This window comes from Sinohyriopsis cumingii, chromosome 12 (genome assembly GCF_028554795.1).
Source record: "Sinohyriopsis cumingii isolate HCF-2022 chromosome 12, ASM2855479v2, whole genome shotgun sequence".
Classification (NCBI taxonomy): Eukaryota; Metazoa; Mollusca; class Bivalvia; order Unionida; family Unionidae; genus Sinohyriopsis; species Sinohyriopsis cumingii.
The window spans coordinates 985,428-1,009,513 of NC_142972.1; the positions used below are offsets into that span (position 1 = coordinate 985,428).

The following is a 24,086-nucleotide window of genomic DNA, read 5'->3' on the forward strand; positions in this document are numbered from 1 at the left end:
AATACAACAAAGGAAGGCACCCAGTACATAGTGATGAAGGTACCTTGGTGTGATCTTTGTCATCCAAAGTTATAATCCTCATTGGGAAACAAACAGAATATCCAATAAATATAAGTATCTGTGAGTCACCATTTTCTTGGCCTCATTAAGTTCAGCACAAATGTTCTGCTTCAGAAATATTTAAAGTCTATTCATATAGGATTTGAACAACTTTGCGATTGGCTATATATATTATTGTATCATTCTTATTTTTCTATGATTCCATTTTCATTAGAAAGCATTTAAAAATCAAACAGCAATCTCCAGAATTTCACTAAAATCATATGTGCACTGTTTTTGTTTCTTTCACATTTAATGACTAAATATGAAGAACTGGCACATGATGCATCAGTTTTTAATGACTAAATACAAAGAACTGGCACATGATGCATCAGCTTTTAATGACTAAATATGAAGAACTGGCACATGATGCATCAGCTTTTAATGACTAAATACAAAGAACTGGCATCTGATGCATCTGCTTTTAATGACTAAATACACAGAAATGGCACATGATGAATCACCTTTTAATGACTAAATACACAGAACTGGCATCTGATGCATCTGCTTTTAATGACTAAATACACAGAACTGGCATCTGATGCATCTGCTTTTAATGACTAAATACACAGAAATGGCACATGATGAATCACCTTTTAATGACTAAATACAAAGAACTGGCACATGACACATCAGCTTTTAACAACTAAATACAAAGAAATGACACATGATACATCAGCTTTTAACAATACAAAGAAATGACACATGATACATCAGCTTTTAACAACTAAATACAAAGAAATGACACATGATGCATCAGCTTTTAATGACTAAATACAAAGAACTGGCACATGATGTATCAGCTTTTAATAACTAAATACAAAGAACTGGCACATGATGCATCAGCTTTTAATAACTAAATACAAAGAAATGGCACATGATACATCAGCTTTCAACAATTAAATGCAATGAACTGGCACATGACACATCAGCTTTTAATGACTAAATACAAAGAACTGGCACATGACACATCAGCTTTTAATGACTAAATACAAAGAACTGGCACATAACACATCTGCTTTTAATGACTAAATACAAAGAACTGGCACATGATACATCAGCTTTTAACAATACAAAGAACTGGCACATGATGCATCAGCCTTTAATGACTAAATGCAAAGAACTGGCACAAGACATATCAGCTTTTAACAACTAAATACAAAGAACTGGCACATGACAAATCAGTTTTTAATGACTAAATACAAAGAACTGTCACATGAAGCATCAGCTTTTAATGACTAAATACAAAGAATTGGCACATGACAAATCAGTTTTTAATGACTAAATACAAAGAACTGGCATATGAAGCATCAGCTTTTAATGACTAAATGCAAAGAACTGGCACAAGACACATCAGCTTTTAACAACTAAATACAAAGAACTGGCACATGACAAATCAGTTTTTAATGACTAAATACAAAGAACTGGCACATGAAGCATCAGTTTTTAGCAACTTAAATACGTAAAACCCAATACAAAGAAAGGCACATGACACATCAGCTTTTAACAACTAAATACAAAGAACTGGCACATGACAAATCAGTTTTTAATGACTAAATACAAAGAACTGGCACATGAAGCATCAGTTTTTAGCAACTTAAATACGTAAAACTCAATACAAAGAAAGGCACATGACACATCAGCTTTTAACAACTAAATACAAAGAACTGGCACATGATACATCAGCTTTTAACAATACAAAGAACTGGCACAAGACACCATAGCTTTTAACAACTAAATACAAAGAACTGGCACATGACAAATCAGTTTTTAATGACTAAATACAAAGAACTGGCACATGAAGCATCAGCTTTTAATGACTAAATACAAAGAATTGGCACATGACAAATCAGTTTTTAATGACTAAATACAAAGAACTGGCACATGAAGCATCAGCTTTTAATGATTAAATACAAAGAAATACATTGCTATATAATTTAGTTTCAGATAAATGCATACAATATTTAAGCAATAACTATTAACAATGAATAGAATATGCAGAGTTATTGTGGTTATTTTTCTGTTGTTGTTGTTGTTGTAGGGTTTAACGCGATTTTTCAGCACAAGATAGGCTATACATGGCGGCCAGTATTAATGATGGAGGAAGAACCTGGAAAACTCCCGGAAAGAACCACCAACCCACAAGAAGCTACTGGCAAGCTTTCTCACATAACCACATTAGCCGAATCCGAGACTTGAACTAATGCAGACAGAGGTGAGATAGCAGTGATCCGAAACGGTGAGCGCTTTAGACCACTCAGCCACTCGGGGCCCCTGTTATTTTTCTGTAAATTGTTGAAGCTGGTCTTTTTGGTACAAACCTATTAGATACAGACATGATTTTGATCTTCCATTAAAAAAAGCTGAAAAAATTGTAAGGTTGGTTTGGGGGTCCTTCCCCAATGGGGTCTCGAGGGGCTGTGCCCCCGATCCGTGGGTTCAGTGGCCAAAGGCCTCCGTCCAAAAACGCATTTTACACTCATAAAAAACTGCTTCTGGTGCAACTTATGATCATAAAATAAACCAAAATAATCATTCAAAATCTAATAAACTAACCAAAAATGTTCAACTTGACTTCAGTAATTTCACAATATTTATAGTCACATGAATTTGTTCTCCAATACAATTGATGCTTAAGTTATTTTATGAGCTTGTCAGTGTTCACATTGTAATTAAGTCACAATAATTTCTCAATTTTTGCAGCAAATATATTATACTTCTCTCTTTTTATAACAAATCTGTAAAATAAAAACCCAAGTACATTAACTATATACAAATAATCCGATACATTCACTTGTCATTTTCTCCAATGGACACAACCTGTTGATATGCCAGCTGAACTCGTTTTGCAGCTTTGGCAAAGATTTCTTTAGCCTACCTTTTTGTTACCAATGACTTTTTTGGCTCAATGTGCAATCATTTCTTTTCCTTCTCAATGAGAGCCTTTTTCCTTTCAAGCTGGTGCTTGTATTGGCTCAAGCAGTGTGCATATTCTGACAGAGGGCTACATCTGTTCTCTCATGCAAGAAATCTTTCTTCTTATAGTAATTAATTCCCCTTTTTCCAGATGCCTTTTGAGCTTAAATTTTTCTGTATGCAGCTTCTTTTGTAGGTGCTGTTCCAAACTCTTCCAATTGCAATTACCATAGAGCAGAGGTCACAAAATGCCAGTCCTCTAGCGTTCAGTTTTCTTATAAACTGAGCAACTAAATTTTTGTCAACTGTTTGCTCCAGCCATTCCCATACGTTTTTTAAAACCTTTATCTATACTTGTTGTGTCATGGTCTCTCTCAAAAACTCAGGATGTCATGTTTTTGCAAGCCTGCATCTTCTTTCCATTGCCATCAGTTTCCATTACATGAAGATTCATTGTATGAATTTAAACCTTTGACCAATCAGAATATTCTTTACGAGAGTCATGTGCTAACTAATATAAGGAACAAATAATTTACAAGGATCATCGTTGAATGGGAGCAGACAGACCGTTTTTTAAAAACCGGATTGGAGATGATATAATAAATGAACTATATCAAGAAAAATCTGATTCAAGTCAGAAGAAAAGCGGAATTCTGCTTTAAAATCGAGAAAAATTGTGTATGGAAATACCACCTGTCTTGAGAGAGTTTTCTTTATTGGCAGAAGGGGCAGTCTCTCATAACAGGTATTACTGTATTAATGACTAATAAACCCTTTTGAAAGTGAGTTCTTTGCTGAAATGGAAGCCACTTTAGGGTTTTGAAAAGATTTGTTGATGGTGTATCTAAATCAACACCAAGAATAACACTAGCTACTCTTTTTGAAATTTCTGTTATCTTTTCTGATTTTCTGTACCACTAGTACCCCAGATAGAACAGCAATATTCTAGGTGTGGCAAATATATGCACTGCAGAATATCTTTCTCTGTTCTTGATAGAGACTAGATTTTATTCTGTTGAAGAAATAAAGCAGCAATTTAACATTTTTAATGATCTTATAAATTTGCATTTTCCAGCACAAGATATGGTCTATCATAATGCCAAGTAGTTTTTCATTTTCAGACTGTTGTATATCCATTCCTTTTATCATTACTTTGAAATAATTTTTCTCAGCTTTTACTCTTGCTCAACTACCTATGATCACGGCTTTTGATTTGGCTGCATTTATCTACCATTGTGTTCACACCAGTTATTTATTTTCACCAAATCTTCATTTAATTTAAAGTTAATCTCATTGCCTGTTGATCCGTTGTTAGATAATGTTGTGTCATCTGTGAACATGTTGGTGGTGGATAGCTCAATGTGATAATGATAAATCATTGATGTACAGCAGAAAAAGTAACTGATCCTCATGGAACACCTGACTTTAAATGTTTTTTTAAAATAGAAATTTCTTAATGTCTGCCTTTAAGATAGGTCTGAAATCATGGGAAGCTTTCATGGTTAACTTGATACATGCTGAGCTTTTCTGGCAGGATTTTGTGATTTACAAGGTCAAAAGCCTTTGTAAAGTCAGGAAACACTTTGCCTACAAGGTTACCTTGATCTATTACTGCAATGAGAATTAATAATTAAAGATAGCAAACAATAATTGTACCTCTTTTGGAAATTTTGGCAGCATTTCCTTGGCATGCAGTACTGTCTCAAGTGCCTCTTCATGTTTGTTCTGTGATAAACCCTGATAATATGTAAAATAATATTAAGAATGTAATTTAGAAGCCATACAAATTTTACTGTTCCTTATGCTTTGGAGTGTAAATTATAATACCTCCATCTGTCAGTCTATCATCCATCTGTCCATAACTACATGCCATCATAAACCACTGGGTGGAAATTTACCAACAGCTCATGCATTAACCATCTACAGGAGGGATACGCAATTTTGTGCCTCTCTTCTGGGATCCCTGGGAGGAAGTCAAAGGTTAAGTATACCAAATTTGCAATTACAGAGACATTATTGAACATTGTTTTAACCAAGCTTTAAGACAAACACTCAAAAAATGAGGATTGGGTGAAGATCTTGGTCTGGAAATTATAATAAAAACAGGTGACTTTGCATTCAGGAGCCATGAAATCAAACTTCAAAATGTATATCCTTGAGTAACAAAAAAACCAAGTATATCTTTATTTCATTTACAAGCTGGTTGGCATCATATGCACATATATCTGTTTACAAAATTGTTAAAAAATATACTCAAACCTACTTATCAAGCAATAACAGATCCTAGACAGACATATTCTCAACACTTTTATCACTAAATCTGAGATGAAATGAACCTATATAAAGCAGCCACCTCTCTTATGAGATCATTTTTCTTATTTGATGTGGCTGTTTAACAGACGTTTGCCTCCTACTACTTCTGACTAAATGGTTGAGTCATACATGAAAGCATGCCACATGTATTATCCTGCCTTGTAGCATGTCAAATTTACTTACTACTCCTGTCTTGTAGTATGTCACATGCACTTAATACTTCTGTCTTGTAGTATGTTACATGTACTTACTACTTCTCTCTTGCAGTATGTCACATGTACCAACTACTTCTGCCTTGTCACATGCCAAATGTACTTACTACTTCTGGCTTGCAGCAGGTCACGTGTACTTAATACTTCTGGCTAGTAGAATGTCACATGTATTTACTACTTCTGTCTTGTAGCATGGCACATGCACTTACAACTTCTGTATTGGAGTGTGTCACATTTACATACTACTTCTGTCTTGTAGAAGGTCACATGTACTTACTACTTCTGGCTTGTAGCGTGTCACATGTACTTACTACTTCTGCCTTGCAGCATGTCACATGTGCTTACTACTTCTGCCTTGCAGCATGTCACATGTGCTTACTACTTCTGCCTTGTAGTATGTCACATGTACTTACTACTTCTGCCTTGCAGCATGTCACATATACTTACTATTTCTGCCTTAAAACATATCAAATGTACTGATGACTTCTTCCTTGTAGCATGTCACATGTACTTACTAATTCTGTCTTGTAGTATCTCATATGTACCTATTACTTCTGCCTTGCAGAATGTCACATGTACTTACTACTTTTGCCTAAGAACATGTCACATGTACTTACTAATTATGTCTTGTAGTATCTCATATGTACCTATTACTTCTGTCTTGCAGTATGTCACATTTACTTACTACTTCAGCCTTGCAGCATGTCAAACTCACATGTACTATTTCTGCCTCAGAACATGTCACATGTACTGACGACTTCTGCCTTGTAGTATGTCACACGTACTTACTACTTCTGCCTTAGAACATGTCATATGTACTGATGACTTCTGTCTTGTAGTATGTCACACGTACTTACTACTTCTGTCTTGCAGTATCTCACATGTACCTACTACTTCTACCTTGTAGAATGTCACATGTACTTCCTACTTCTGTCTTAGAACATGTCACATGTACTTACTACTTCTGTCTCGCAGTATGTCACATGTGCTTAATACTTCTGCCTTAGAACATGTCACACATACTTATGACTTTTGCCTTGCTGCATGTCACATGTACTTACTACTTCTGCCTTAGAACATGTCACATGTACTTACAACTTCTGCCTTGTAGTATGTCACATGTATTTACTACTGTCTTGTAGTATGTCACATGTACTTACTACTTCTGTCTCACAGTATGTCACATGTACATACTACTTCTGCCTTAGAACATGTCACATGTACATACTACTTATGTCTTGCAGCATGTCACATGTACTTACTATGTCTCTCTTGTAGTATGTCACATGTACATACTACTTCTGTCTTCTAGTATGTCACATGTACTTACTACTTCTGCCTTGTAGCAGAGCAGTTTGAACAGTTCATGCTCAGCTTCCAACTTTTGCATTTCTTCAGCAGCAGAATTCTCTGGATTCTTATTCTTCCTCTCTAATATGGACATCTGCAGGTGCTTGATGTACTGCAAGTACCAAACACTCAGTTTTAACGGACATTGTCATGGAACATAAGCCCCATGCATATTATATTTGAACTTCCTCCTTTTCTTAATGAGGAATACAAATATTTACTTAAACCACAACATCTAAGATTCTCAAGGGTTATGGTATAAAGTTCTTACCGGTTGGAAGTTTTCTTTAGTATTGTCTACCCAACTGATATTCAGTGCTTCTTTTCTTTTGCACTGACAATACCCCCCCTCCCGAACTTCTTTTCTTTTGTATTGTCTGCCCAACTGATATACATTATTTCTTTACTTTGTATGTTTATCCTACTCATATACAATACCTCTTTTCTTTTGTATGTCTACACAACTGATATACAATGCTTCTTTTTTGTGTCTACGCAACTAATATACAGTACTTCTTTTCTTTTGTATGTCTACCCCACTGATATACAGTTCTTTTCTTTTGTATTGTCTACCCCACTGATACAGTTCTTTTCTTTTGTATGTCTACCCCACTGATATAGTTCTTTTCTTTTGTATATCTACCCCACTGATACACAGTTCTTTTCTTTTGTATGTCTACCCCAATAATATACAGTTCTTTTCTTTTGTATTGTCTACCCCACTGATATACAGTTCTTTTCTTTTGTATGTCTACCCCAATAATATACAGTTCTTTTCTTTTGTATGTCTACCCCACTGATATACAGTTCTTTTCTTTTGTATTGTCTACCCCACTGATATACAGTTCTTTTCTTTTGCATTGTCTACCCCACTGATATACAGTTCTTTTCTTTTGTATGTCTACCCCAATAATATACAGTTCTTTTCTTTTGTATTGTCTACCCCACTGATATACAGTTCTTTTCTTTTGTATGTCTACCCCACTGATATACAGTTCTTTTCTTTTGTATTGTCTACCCCATTGATATACAGTTCTTTTCTTTTGTATGTCTACCCCACTGATATACAGTTCTTTTCTTTTGTATGTCTACCCCACTGATATACAGTTCTTTTCTTTTGTATGTCTACCCCACTGATGTACAGTTCTTTTCTTTTGTATTGTCTACCCCACTGATATACAGTTCTTTTCTTTTGTATGTCTACCCCACTGATATACAGTTCTTTTCTTTTGTATGTCTACCCCAGATATACAGTTCTTTTCTTTTGCATGTCTACCCCACTGATGTACAGTTCTTTTCTTTTGTATGTCTACCCCAGATATACAGTTCTTTTCTTTTGCATGTCTACCCCACTGATATACAGTTCTTTTCTTTTGTATGTCTACCCCACTGATATACGGTTCTTTTCTTTTGTATGTCTACCCCAGATATACAGTTCTTTTCTTTTGCATGTCTACCCCACTGATATACAGTTCTTTTCTTTTGTATGTCTACCCCACTGATATACAGTTCTTTTCTTTTGTATGTCTACCCCAATAATATACAGTTCTTTTCTTTTGTATGTCTACCCCACTGATATACAGTTCTTTTCTTTTGTATTGTCTACCCCACTGATATAGTTCTTTTCTTTTGTATTGTCTACCCCACTGATATACAGTTCTTTTCTTTTGCATTGTCTACCCCACTGATATACAGTTCTTTTCTTTTGTATGTCTACCCCAATAATATACAGTTCTTTTCTTTTGTATTGTCTACCCCACTGATATACAGTTCTTTTCTTTTGTATGTCTACCCCACTGATATACAGTTCTTTTCTTTTGTATTGTCTACCCCATTGATATACAGTTCTTTTCTTTTGTATGTCTACCCCACTGATATACAGTTCTTTTCTTTTGTATGTCTACCCCACTGATATACAGTTCTTTTCTTTTGTATGTCTACCCCACTGATGTACAGTTCTTTTCTTTTGTATTGTCTACCCCACTGATATACAGTTCTTTTCTTTTGTATGTCTACCCCACTGATATACAGTTCTTTTCTTTTGTATGTCTACCCCAGATATACAGTTCTTTTCTTTTCCATGTCTACCCCACTGATGTACAGTTCTTTTCTTTTGTATGTCTACCCCAGATATACAGTTCTTTTCTTTTGCATGTCTACCCCACTGATATACAGTTCTTTTCTTTTGTATGTCTACCCCACTGATATACGGTTCTTTTCTTTTGTATGTCTACCCCAGATATACAGTTCTTTTCTTTTGCATGTCTACCCCACTGATATACAGTTCTTTTCTTTTGTATGTCTACCCCACTGATATACAGTTCTTTTCTTTTGTATGTCTACCCCAATAATATACAGTTCTTTTCTTTTGTATGTCTACCCCACTGATATACAGTTCTTTTCTTTTGTATTGTCTACCCCACTGATATAGTTCTTTTCTTTTGCATTGTCTACCCCACTGATATACAGTTCTTTTCTTTTGTATGTCTACCCCAATAATATACAGTTCTTTTCTTTTGTATTGTCTACCCCACTGATATACAGTTCTTTTCTTTTGTATGTCTACCCCACTGATATACAGTTCTTTTCTTTTGTATTGTCTACCCCACTGATATACAGTTCTTTTCTTTTGTATGTCTACCCCACTGATATACAGTTCTTTTCTTCTGTATGTCTACCCCAGATATACAGTTCTTTTCTTTTGCATGTCTACCCCACTGATGTACAGTTCTTTTCTTTTGTATGTCTACCCCAGATATACAGTTCTTTTCTTTTGCATGTCTACCCCACTGATATACAGCTCTTTTCTTTTGTATGTCTACCCCACTGATATACGGTTCTTTTCTTTTGTATGTCTACCCCAGATATACAGTTCTTTTCTTTTGCATGTCTACCCCACTGATATACAGTTCTTTTCTTTTGTATGTCTACCCCACTGATATACAGTTCTTTTCTTTTGCATGTCTACCCCAGATATACAGTTCTTTTCTTTTGCATGTCTACCCCACTGATGTACAGTTCTTTTCTTTTGTATTGTCTACCCCACTGATATACAGTTCTTTTCTTTTGCATGTCTACCCCACTGATGTACAGTTCTTTTCTTTTGTATTGTCTACCCCATTGATATACAGTACAAGTTTGTATGTCTACCTCACACATTACTACTTTATGATAATACTGTTCATGAGAGCCTTTAAAACTGACTGCCCTAAAATTTATGTCACCTTATTATATTGAAACACTGTATACATAATATTAATATTTAAATAATCAAATGGCATCCATGTCCATGCCTGCATTATACTGAGGTAATGTGTACATAATAGTAATATTAAATAATTAAAATGGGATCCATGTCCATGCCTGCCTTATATTGAGGTACTGTGTACATAACATTAATATTAAATAATCAAATGGGATCCATGTCAATGCCTGCCTTATACTGAGGCACTGTATACATACCATTAATTTTAAATAATCAAATGGGATCCATGTCTATGCCTGGCTTATACTGAGGTACTGTGTACATAATATTAATATTAAATAATCAAATGGGATCCATGTCTATGCATGCCTTATACTGAGGTACTGTGCATATAATATTAATATTAAATAATCAAATGGGATCCATGTCTATGCCTGCCATATACTGAGGTACTGTGTACATAATAGTAATATTTAAATAATCAAATGGGATCCATGTCCATGCCTGCCTTATACTGATGTACTGTGTATATAATAGTAATATTTAAATAATCAAATGGGATCCATATCCATGCCTGCCTTATACTGATGTACTGAGTACATAATAGTAATATTTAAATAATCAAATGGGATCCATGTCCATGCCTGCCTTATACTGATGTACTGTGTATATAATAGTAATATTAAATAATCAAATGGGATCCATGACCATGCCTGCCTTATACTAAGGTACTGTGTACATAATATTAATATGAAATAATCAAATGGTATCCATGTCCATGCCTGCCTTATACTGAGGTACTGTGTACATAATATTAATATGAAATAATCAAATGGGATCCATGTCCATGCCTGCCTTATGATGAGGCACTGTATACATACTATTAATATTAAATAATCAAATGGGATCCATGTCTATGCCTGCCTTATACTGAGGCACTGTATACATACTATTAATATTAAATAATCAAATGAGATCCATGTCTATGCCTGCCTTATACTGAGGTATTGTGTACATAATATTAATATTAAATAATCAAATGGGATCCATGTCTATGCATGCCTTATACTGAGGTACTGCGTACATAATAGTAATATTTAAATAAACAAATGGGATCCATGTCCATGCCTGCCTTATGCTCATGTACTGTGAATATAATAGTAATATTAAATAATCAGATGGGATCCATGTCCATGCCTGCCTTATACTGAGGTACTGCGTACATAATAGTAATATTTAAATAATCAAACGGGATCCATGTCCATGCCTGCCTTATGCTGAGGTACTGTGTACATAATAGTAAATAATCAAATGGGATCCATGTCCACGCCTGTCTTATGCTGATGTACTGTGTATATAATAGTAATATGAAATAGTCAAATGGGATCCATGTCCATGCCTGCCTTATACTGATGTACTGTGTATATAATAGTAATATTAAATAATCAAATGGGATCCATGTCCATGCCTACCTTATACTGATGTACTGTGTATATAATAGTAATATGAAATAATCAAATGGGATCCATGTCCATGCCTGCCTTATACTGAGGTACTGTGTATATAATATTAATATTAAATAATCAAATGGGATCCATGTCAATGCCTGCCTTATACTGAGGTACTGTGTACATAATATTAATATTAAATAATCAAATGGGATCCATGTCTATGCCTGCCTTATACTGAGGTACTGTGTACATAATATCAATATGAAATAATCAAATGGGATCCATGTCTATGCCTGCCTTATACTGAGGTACTGTGTACATAATATTAATATTTAAATAATCAAATGGGATCCATGTCCATGCCTGCCTCATACTGAGGTACTGTGTACATAATATTAATATTTAAATAATCAAATGGGATCCATGTCCATGAATGCCTTATACTGATGTACTGTGTATATAATAGTAATATGAAATAATCAAATGGGATCCATGTCCATGCCTGCCTTATACTGATGTTCTGTGTATATAATAGTAATATGAAATAATCAAATGGGATCCATGTCCATGCCTGCCTTATACTGAGGTACTGTGTACATAATATTAATATTAAATAATCAAATGGGATCCATGTCTATGCCTGCTTTATACTGAGGTACTGTGTACATAATATTAATATGAAATAATCAAATGGGATCCATGTCCATGCCTGGCTTATACTGATGTACTGTGTACATAACAGTAATATTTAAATAATCAAATGGGATCCATGTCCATGCCTGCCTTATACTGAGGTACTGAGTACATAATAGTAATACTTAAATAATCAAATGGGATCCATGTCCATGCCTGCCTTATGCTGATGTACTATGTATATAATAGTAATATTTAAACAATCAAATGGCATCCATGTCCATGCCTGCCTTATACTGAGGTACTGTGTACATAATATTAATGTTAAATAATCAAATGGGATCCATGTCCATGCCTGCCTCATAATGAGGTACTGTGTACATAATATTAATATTAAATAATCAAATGGGATCCACGTCTATGCTTGCCTCATACTGTGTACATAATATTAATATTAAATAATCAAATGGGATCCATGCCGATGCCTGCCTTATACTGAGGTAATGTGTACATAATATTAATATTAAATAATCAAATGGGATCCATTTCCATGCCTGCCTTATACTGAGGTACTGTGTACATAATAGTAATATTAAATAATCAAATGGGATCCATGTCCATGCCTGCCTTATACTGATGTACTGTGTATATAATAGTAATATGAAATAATCAAATGGGATCCATGTCCATGCCTGCCTTATACTGAGGTACTGTGTACATAATATTAATATTAAATAATCAAATGGGATCCATGTCTATGCCCACCTTATACTGAGGTACTCTGTACATAATATCAATATGAAATCATCAAATGGGATCCATGTCTATGCATGCCTTATACTGAGGTACTGTGTACATAATATTAATATTTAAATAATCAAATGGGATCCATGTCCATGAATGCCTTATACTGATGTACTGTGTATATAATAGTAATATGAAATAATCAAATGGGATCCATGTCCATGCCTGCCTTATACTGATGTTCTGTGTATATAATAGTAATATGAAATAATCAAATGGGATCCATGTCCATGCCTGCCTTATACTGAGGTACTGTGTACATAATATTAATATTAAATAATCAAATGGGATCCATGTCTATGCCTGCCTTATACTGAGGTACTGTGTACATAATATTAATATGAAATAATCAAATGGGATCCATGTCCATGCCTGCCTTATACTTATGTACTGTGTATATAATAGTAATATTAAATAATCAAATGGGATCCATGTCTATGCCTGCCTTATACTGAGGTACTGAGTACATAATAGTAATATTTAAATAATCAAATGGGATCCATGTCCATGCCTGCCTTATGCTGATGTACTATGTATATAATAGTAATGTTAAACAATCAAATGGCATCCATGTCCATGCCTGCCTTATACTGAGGTACTGTGTGCATAATATTAATGTTAAATAATCAAATGGGATCCATGTCCATGCCTGCCTCATAATGAGGTACTGTGTACATAATATTAATATCAAATAATCAAATGGGATCCACGTCTATGCTTGCCTCATACTGTGTACATAATATTAATATTAAATAATCAAATGGGATCCATGCCCATGCCTGCCTTATACTGAGGTACTGTGTACATAATATTAATATTAAATAATCAAATGGGATCCAGTTCCATGCCTGCCTTATACTGAGGTACTGTGTACATAATAGTAATATTAAATAATCTAATGGGATCCATGTCTATGCCTGCCCTATACTGAGGTACTGTGTACATAATATTAATATTAAATAATCAAATGGGATCCATGTCCATGAATGCCTTATACTGATGTACTGTGTACATAATAGTAATATTTAAATAATGAAATGGCATCCATGTCCATGCCTGCCTTATACTGAGGTACTGTGTACATAATAGTAATATTAAAGAATCAAATGGGATCCATGTCCATGAATGCCTTATACTGAGGTACTGTGTACATAATAGTAATATTAAATAATCAAATGGGATCCATGTCTATGCCTGCTTTATACTGAGGTACTGTGTACATAATAGTAATATTAAATAATCAAATAGGATCCATGTCCATGCCTGCTTTATACTGATGTACTGTTTATATAATATTAATATTAAATAATCAAATGGGATCCATGTCCATGCTTGCCTTAAAAAAGAGACTGTAAATGATATTAATATTAAATAATTAAATTAAATCTATGACCATACCTGCCTTATAAAAGGGACTGCATTTTACCAAGGTGATTTATAATGTGGGGGTACTATAATAGGTCACAAATGAGTACTGTAATAGGCCACGAGGGAGTACAGTGATAGATCATGAGGAACTACTTATAAGTCATGAGGGAGTACAATAATAGGTAATGAGTGCTGTAACAGCTCTAAAAGGAGTAGTTATAAGTCATGGGAGATTACTGTAACAGGTCATGAGGGAGAACTCTAACAGGTGATGAGAGTACTTATAACAGGCATGAGGGAGTAATGTAGTAGGTCATGATGCAGTAGTGTAATAGGTCATGAGGAAGTACTGTAATAGTTCTTGAGTACTTAAATAGGTCTCAAGGGAGTATTGCAATAAGTCATGAGTACTGAAACAGGTCATGAGTACTGTAATAGGTCATGATGGAGTACTGTTATAGATCTCAAGGGAGTACTATAACAGGTCATATTCTAAACAAAGAAAAATGATGCAACAGTGTTCCTGATCAGTGCTTCATTCTTCTTGGATGCAAGACTTGTGTTAAGGACAAATTAGTTATTTGCATGAACAATTAGGGTAAAAACCTGTGGATTATATAATAAAAGGTTAAATATGAAGGCTTGTACTTAAAATTAATTTTGAATTTCTCATATAAAAAAACACCACATTCACTGCCATTGCACATCGCTGCTGTATCATTTATGTGTGGTTGTGTTTACAAGTATGATCCTCACAAAAGCTGATTATCTATTTTACTTGCCCCTAATATTAATGTTGAAATAATGTATCACAAAAACAAAGAATTCATTCAATGTTGAGACCATTGTGTAGGGAAGTTATAGGTTATGAAATGGTCAGTGATCAAGTGGAAATTTAAGAAAGTGAAGTGACTAATGCTACATGTACAGTCAATATCATCATCAACAGATCAAGAGAAGAAAAAGAAAACAAACAATGGCAAGTATTGGAAAGAATGAATACCATGATAAGCATGATCTCAATACCTTGATAAGCATGATCTCAACACAATGAGAAGCATAATCTCAATACCTTGACAAGCATGATCTCAATACAGTGATAAGCATAATCTCAATACCTTGATAAATATGATCTCAATACTGTGATAAGCATGATCTCAATACTGTGATAAGCATGATCTCAATACCTTGATAAATAGGATCTCAATACCTTGATAAACATGATCTCAATAACATGATAAACACTATCTCATTATCTTGATAAATATTCTCTCAATACCATGATAAGCATGATCTCAATACCATGATAAGCATGATCTTAATACCATGATAAGCATGATCTAAATACCATGATAAGCTTGATCTAAATACCATGATAAGCATGATCTCAATACCATGATAAGCATGATCTAAATACCTTGATAAATATGATATCAATACCTTGATAAATATGATCTCAATACTATGATAAGCATGATCTCAATACCTTGATAAACATGATCTCAATACCATGATAAGCATGATCTCAATACCATGATAAGCATGATCTAAATACCTTGATAAATATAATATCAATACCTTGATAAATATGATATCAATACTATGATAAGCATGATCTCAATACCTTGATAAACATGATCTCAATACCATGATAAGCATGATCTAAATACCATGATAAGCATGATCTCAATACCATGATAAGCATGATCTAAATACCTTGATAAATATAATATCAATACCTTGATAAATATGATCTCAATACTATGATAAGCATGATCTCAATACCTTGATAAACATGATCTCAATACCATGATAAGCATGATCTCAATACCATGATAAGCATGATCTAAATACCTTGATAAATATAATATCAATACCTTGATAAATATGATATCAATACTGTGATAAGCATAATCTCAATAGCATGATAAGCATAACCTCAATACCCTGATAAGTATGATCTCAATACCATGATAAGCATGATCTCAATACCATGATAAGCATGATCTCAATACCATGATAAGCATAATCTCAATACCATGATAAGCATTATCTCAATACCATGATAAGCATGATCTAAATACCTTGATAAATATAATATCAATACCTTGATAAATATGATATCAATACTGTGATAAGCATAACCTCAATAGCATGATAAGCATAATCTCAATACCCTGATAGCATGATCTCAATAGCATGATAAGCATGATCTCAATAGCATGATAAGCATGATCTCGATACCTTGATAAGCATGATCTCAATACCATGATAAGCACGATCTTGATACCTTGATAAGCATAATCTCAATACCATGATAAGCATGATCTCAATACCATGATAAGTATGATCTCAATACCATGATAAGCATAATCTCAATACCATGATAAGCATGATCTCAATATCTTGATAAGCATGATCTCAATACCATGATAACCATGTTCTCAATACTATGATAAGCATAATCTCAATACCATGATAGGCATTAGCTCAATACCATGATAAGCATGATCTCAATATCTTGATAAGCATGATTTCAATAGCATGATAAACATGATCTCAATACCATGATAAGCATGATATAAATACCATGATAAGCATGATATAAATACTGTCATAAACATGATCTCAGCATATTTCTAAATTTTATATTATAGAAGCCACACTGAGACAATGAATACTTCAGATCCTATATCTTTAATATTGACTGTTCCACTTAATATTCATGGGACCCATGGAAGGTTCTGTTAATATGAATGAAAAAAGAAATGATGGCAAATAAATATCAATCATGTAAGCAACCAGAAGAAATAACAGTAACTGAAAACAAATTGTTTTCCTGGTTATTTTTAAGCTAATTCAGAACTATGAATAGATAATGGTCTCAGTTATTCATAAAAATATATGTGACAAGAGAAAGAAAGACGGAAATAAAAGGATTCTTATTTATACATAATACAACCAGAAAAGAACAGAGAGCTCCAAATATTAGCCTGAAACCACCATTGTAACATTTATTTAAGATATTTTAGTCAATGATGATACCTTTACACCGATATGACTATTAGAATCGCCTTGGCAAATTACATGTGAGGTTTCTTAAAGTAATAGAAAGTATATCCCCAAAATTTAATTTTCCCTTTTCTTATGAAATTTAGTTTATACATGTCACTGCATTAAATCAGTGTCAAATTCATAACTGTTCAATATAATCCATTTCTTCAATAAATATTTCTTCAGTTTTCTGTAAGGCAGAGGGTATCTGACATTGTGCACAAAAGTAATTCATCAACTGGAAAAAATGAAAAATGATTCTAACAAATACTGCATATTAATGGGTTCAATGCTGATTTTGGTACTGACTTTGATGGGCATGATTCACGTTATTATCTCATTATCTCAATGCTGATTTTGGTACTGACTTTGATGGGCATGACTCACATCATTATCTCATTATCTCAATGCTGATTTTGGTACTAACTTTGATGGGCATGATTCACGTTATTATCTCATTATCTCAATGCTGATTTTGGTACTGACTTTGATGGGCATGATTCAAATTATTATCTCATTATCTCAATGCTGATTTTGGTACTGACTTTGATGGGCATGATTCACGTTATTATCTCATTATCTCAATGCTGATTTTGGTACTGACTTTGATGGGCATGACTCACATTATTATCTCATTAACTCAATGCTGATTTTGGTACTGACTTTGATGGGCATGATTCACGTTATTATCTCATTATCTCAATGCTGATTTTGGTACTGACTTTGATGGGCATGACTCACATTATTATCTCTCTATCTCAATGCTGATTTTGGTACTAACTTTGATGGGCATGATTCACATCATTATCTCATTATCTCAATGCTGATTTTGGTACTGACTTTGATGGGCATGATTCACGTTATTATCTCATTATCTCAATGCTGATTTTGGTACTGACTTTGATGGGCATGACTCACATTATTATCTCATTATCTCAATGCTGATTTTGGTACTGACTTTGATGGGCATGACTCACATTATTATCTCATTATCTCAATGCTGATTTTGGTACTGACTTTGATGGGCATGACTCACATTATTATCTCATTAACTCAATGCTGATTTTGGTACTGACTTTGATGGGCATGACTCACGTTATTATCTCATTAACTCAATGCTGATTTTGGTACTGACTTTGATGGGCATGACTCACGTTATTATCTCATTAACTCAATGCTGATTTTGGTACTGACTTTGATGGGCATGACTCACGTTATTATCTCATTAACTCAATGCTGATTTTGGTACTGACTGATGGGCATGACTCACGTTATTATCTCATTAACTCAATGCTGATTTTGGTACTGACTTTGATGGGCATGACTCACATTATTATCTCATTATCTCAATGCTGATTTTGGTACTGACTTTGATGGGCATGACTCACATTATTATCTCATTAACTCAATGCTGATTTTGGTACTGACTTTGATGGGCATGACTCACGTTATTATCTCATTAACTCAATGCTGATTTTGGTACTGACTTTGATGGGCATGACTCACATCATTATCTCATTAACTCAATGCTGATTTTGGTACTGACTTTGATGGGCATGATTCAAATTATTATCTCATTAACTCATAATCTGATCATGTTTGTACGAGTTCAAGATTGTGAATTCATTCAAGAGAAGAATAATGCCTACAAAGCCAATTAAAATAATAAATGAAACGTACAATGATCAAGTTAAGCAAAAACTACACATTAATTTTTATTTCTTATCACCATTCCTTGCCATTCATACCCTGTTAGTAACACAATAACATAGGCTGCTTATTGTTGTTGTTGTGGGTGGCTTTCCTTTATGCACCTCTTCTATATTAAGCTAACCCTTATCCCAATAAACAGACAGATTATGATTTGTACTAATGACTGTCCCAAAGAATATTCCATCAGAAAAAAGGCAAATAGAAAACATTTCCTCCATAAAAATGGTAGATTTCTATGGCAACAGTCACCTGTAACAGGTGAGATATGAGCAGTGTGTCCTTACATTTCCTGTTCATCAGGCATGTGTGTAAATGAGAACATATATCAAATCTGCATCTTAGATGATTACAATAAAAATTCTGTTAAAAACAACCAAACCTTTTCTCAATTGTACTGGTAGTTTTTGCTGATGCTGAAACATGGCAAAATTTGAGGTTTGGGAGGAACACATGCCTATTGGTTCATTTCACATTGTTTCATTCTATTGTATTGTACGTTACAGTGGACATTCAGCAATTGTAGTATAATTATAAAACATACTCTTACAAACACTTTACTGCAAATTTGGGGACCAAAATTGACCCTTATCTGATTCTGTCCTTTGTGCAGGAATTTTATTTTCTCAGTAATTTTCAGCATTTGAAGTTTCAAGCATTAGAAATTTAACAGATTGTACAGTATTCTTTACTTGGCTTAAAGGCAAGAAATACTATACATAAAGTAGTTGACATTGTATGTATGTATGTATATATATATATATATATATATATATATATATATATATATATATATATATATATAATAAAATAAACAACACCAACACGTAGAATGTGTGACCGGTTTCGCTTTAATGCTTCATCAGACTCAATTCAAACTGAATTCAATATCATTGCTTACGTCATTAAATATGTTGTTTCTAAGTAATCAATGAAATAAACGATATGACATAAACAAGATGACATCATAGCTTACATTTTTAACATAATTATCTTATACTTTAACGAATAATTTACATGGAGATGTGCATATACAGCAAAGATTAATGATATCTTAATACATAAAAATATATAAAAGTGGATCTTAAAGATACATATATCTCTACTGATAACTATATATAAAATTTATTAATAAATAGAGATTGACAGTTTTATTAACATTTATATTATATATAATGCACACTTATTAGAGGTATAGAAAATAAATAAATAGAAATATTCTTATCCAATTGTACACAGGGGACATAATTCAGAAAAAAATAAAAAATAAAAAATTAATAAATGTCATATAGTGTTTTTGAATTTAGGCCTTTTGGATATACCGTATTAAGACAGTGAATCCAATAGGTTTCCTTTAGTAGACATTCCATTTCAGGATCAGCTTTAACAATAGGTTGGAAGGAGAAATCTTGCAATGTATGGGAATTTTTGTTAAAATGTGCAGCAACATGAGATGAAAATGATTGATCGATATAATTTTTTATATCTGATCTATGTTGGTTCATACATTTAGATATTTGTTGACTGGTTTGTCCAACATATTGGATGCCACATTTTTTGCATGTTATCAAATAAATAACATTTGATGTTGCACAATTAATATCACAACGCATATTAAAAGTTTCTTTCGTATTATTACTATTGAAAGAAGTATTTTCATTAATAAATGAACAGTGTGAACATCTAGGTCTATAACATTTAGTTGATGATCCTATTTTATATGATGGTTTTTCTAATTTGGAATTAGTTAGGAAATCTTTAAGATTTTTAGTCCTTTTATAAGCAAGTGTGGGTTTGCTTTCATGTAGCGATTTAACACTTGCTTTACATGATAAGTTTAATAAATCCCAATATTTATTGATAATCTTACCTATATTAGGCAAACTTGGATTATATTCAATAACAAAAGGAATGATATCTTCATTTCTACTTTTGATTTTATATTGTAAAGATTCAAGCTGTGTAAGAGAAGATACTTTTTGGAAAGCAGTATTAATATGTCAATAGGGTAATTTCTATTTAAAAAAATGCTGACCTAGCTCTGTCAAAGATGATTTAAAAACAGCGTCATCCGAAATAATTCTTCTGTATGTTTTTGCTTTACTATATAGTATCCTGTTTTTACATGATTTAGGATGGCATGAAGAATATTCAACATATTGATGAATATTTGTGTTTTTAACATGAACCATGGTAGTAATGTCGTTATTTTCATTTTTCACGACATCTACGTCCAAAAATGAAACTTTAGTTTTAGAGACATTGAATGTAAATTTTATTGTTGGATGTAATTTGTTTAAATTTTCTATAAAGTAATAAAGGTCTTCTAATGAATAACTCCAAATCATAAAGATATCATCTAAAAACCTTAACCATACATCAGGTTTTAAGAGGCATTTATTTAGAAAATCATTTTCTAATTTTCCCATAAATAAAGATGCATAAGCAGGTGCCATAGGACTACCCATTGCTTTCCCATTTTTTGGAGATAGTTTGTATTACCAAATTGAAAAAAGTTATTTTCGAGCACAAGTTTTATCAAATCACAAATATGTTCTTTCGATAGTTTATATGTATATTCGTTTTCTTCAAGATAATATTTACACGCTTCGATACCATCACTGTGTGGTATATTCGTGTAGAGTGAAACCACATCAAGTGTAACAAGGAATGAATTTTCAGTTAGTTTCGGTAAAGATTTCAATTTGGTAATGAAATCAAAAGTATCTTTGATGTATGAAGGTAGTGATTTCATTAGTGGTTGTAAAATGTGATCAATATATTGCGATATATTATTTGTAATTGAGTTGTATGTAGAAATATTGGGTCTACCTGGATATCCTAAAGGTAGTCACTATCAACCGTTTTATGTGTTTTTGGTAAAATATAAAACTGAGGTGTGCGTATTTTATTTGGGAACATATCTAGTTCATCATATATGGAACAATTGTGTACAGAGATTTGATTAATACACTGGCTTATTTTTTCTTTCGTTTTTTCAGAAGGATTATAGGAAAGTTTTGTGTAATATTCTTCATCATTTAATTGTCTTTCTACTTCTTTAATATAATCCTCCTTATTCATTATTACTATGGTGCTAGACTTATCCGCTTTTTTAATAATAATACTTTCATCTTGCGATAAGCTACGTAAAGAATTTAGTTCTTCTTTAGATATGTTTGTAAAATGTTTTTTTTTAGGACTGCTATTTAAAATTTCTTGTTTAGTTGCTTCAATATAAAAATCGAGATAAATATCTCGTCCACTAGAAGGTGTAAATGTTGATTCTTTTTTATTGTAAAAGGGCTTATTTTGTAGATGAAAACTATTTTCATATTGTGAAGATGTACATGATTGTGAGAAAAATTCTTTTAATTTTAACGATCTTGTGTATTTGAAAAATGCTTCTGCTAAATTAATATTATCATGCACTTTGGTTCTCGGACAATATGACAATCCCTTACCTAGAAGAATGTAATCACTATTAGTTAGAATTCGTTTAGAAAGGTTTAACAGAGTTTCTTTTCCTCTTTCGATTTCCATTTTTCTTTTCTTTTCTTTCCTCCATTTGTTTTTGTTTTGTATTCTAATGAATCTCCTATTCTTTCTTCTGTTTGTGTAGTTTTCAACAGATCCTTGAGGGCTTCCATTAGACAAATAGAGAAACGCTCGTGGACATAGCTGTTACTGTAGATTGACACATTTTACGTTTAATTACACGAGGACACATTGCATTTATGACGATTACACTTAAAAGGAACTAAAAGATGGAACTAGAACAGAAATTTCAATTGATAAAAAAATCATTTAATTTGTATTTATTTATTAAAGTACTGCCTCCACTCGGCGTAAGTGACATTTTCATTGATCGAAATTTCTTTACATATCATTAATTGCGGTGTACTAGGAATGTCGTTTGGAAAGAAAATGTAAAAAATTGTATGAGCTATTTTTAAATTTGATACTTCATAGTGTTTATTAAAATTTCCAGGTCCTATATACCGTTTTCAACGATAAAATGAGCGATACATCAAAGTTTCCGTTACCAATTTTGATCGCGATTATCTTCAAGTTCAACAAATTGGGATAAATTTTTGGGGTATTTTTGGGATTAAAAAATGGGATCCATGCCTGACACTGCGCTATAAGCAGGTTCGCGAGTTATCAGGGTGTGAGTTATCGAGGGAGTGGTGTACATTAATTTCTTTCATAGGAATCAGGAATGACTGTGTAGATAAATGAGAATTAATTACTAGGTCATCATGTGAGTTTGTCTGCTATGCACAAGTACATATAACAACGATTCAATCTTATAGTTTTTTGGTGATGCATGCTTAGTCATGAAGGAATATGGGTTGGTGCATGCAGGCAAGGCGATGGATGCCGTTTACCCATGGACCTGGGTTCGAATCTCTGTAGAATACAAATTAAAAATTCTCTAACCTGTATGATAGTATTATCTGTATTATATATATATATATATATATATATATATATATATATGAAGCACTATACCTCCTCTGTTGCTATCAAAATTTTTTCAGCCATGTCAGGGCAGTTACAATCTGAAATGAAAATTTCCAGAAAATTCTCAATTTCATGATGAGATAGGTGCTAAGGGAACATTCTTTCCAACAATATCAGCAACTGAAATAAAAAAAATGAAAATATTACAATAATTGTTATGCCAGTATCATTTAAAAACATGAGAGATATTGCTCACTAGCATACAATGGTCTAGAAAGTTAAGGATTGATAGACATCAATGTTGTGCTAATTTCCAGGCATAAATGAATGCTAGTATCTAACATGTTCTTTTAACTATGTTTGAGGAACTGCAGCTGAACTAGATATTGTATTCACATCTTTCATGAGTGTGAATGATGTTTATATTAGGACTGGACATATTCTTTTTGTTCCAATATGGTCAGATAATTTTCGAGACAAAGTTTTATATATATATATATATAT

General features: G+C 33.0%; 1 protein-coding gene across 1 annotated transcript in view; it reads right to left on the minus strand.

Annotated features, from left to right (window-relative positions):
- The window catches only part of LOC149785903 (testis-expressed protein 11-like), a 138,938-nt gene that overhangs the window by 98,668 nt on the left and 16,184 nt on the right, over positions 1-24,086 (minus strand). Inside the window, exons 6-8 of the mRNA XM_089976115.1 lie at positions 23,631-23,680; positions 6,871-7,002; positions 4,672-4,752 (exon numbers count right to left, since the gene is read on the minus strand). Of these exons, the coding sequence (XP_089832241.1) occupies positions 4,672-4,752; positions 6,871-7,002; positions 23,631-23,680 (263 nt within the window). The remainder of the gene's footprint in view (positions 1-4,671; positions 4,753-6,870; positions 7,003-23,630; positions 23,681-24,086) is intronic.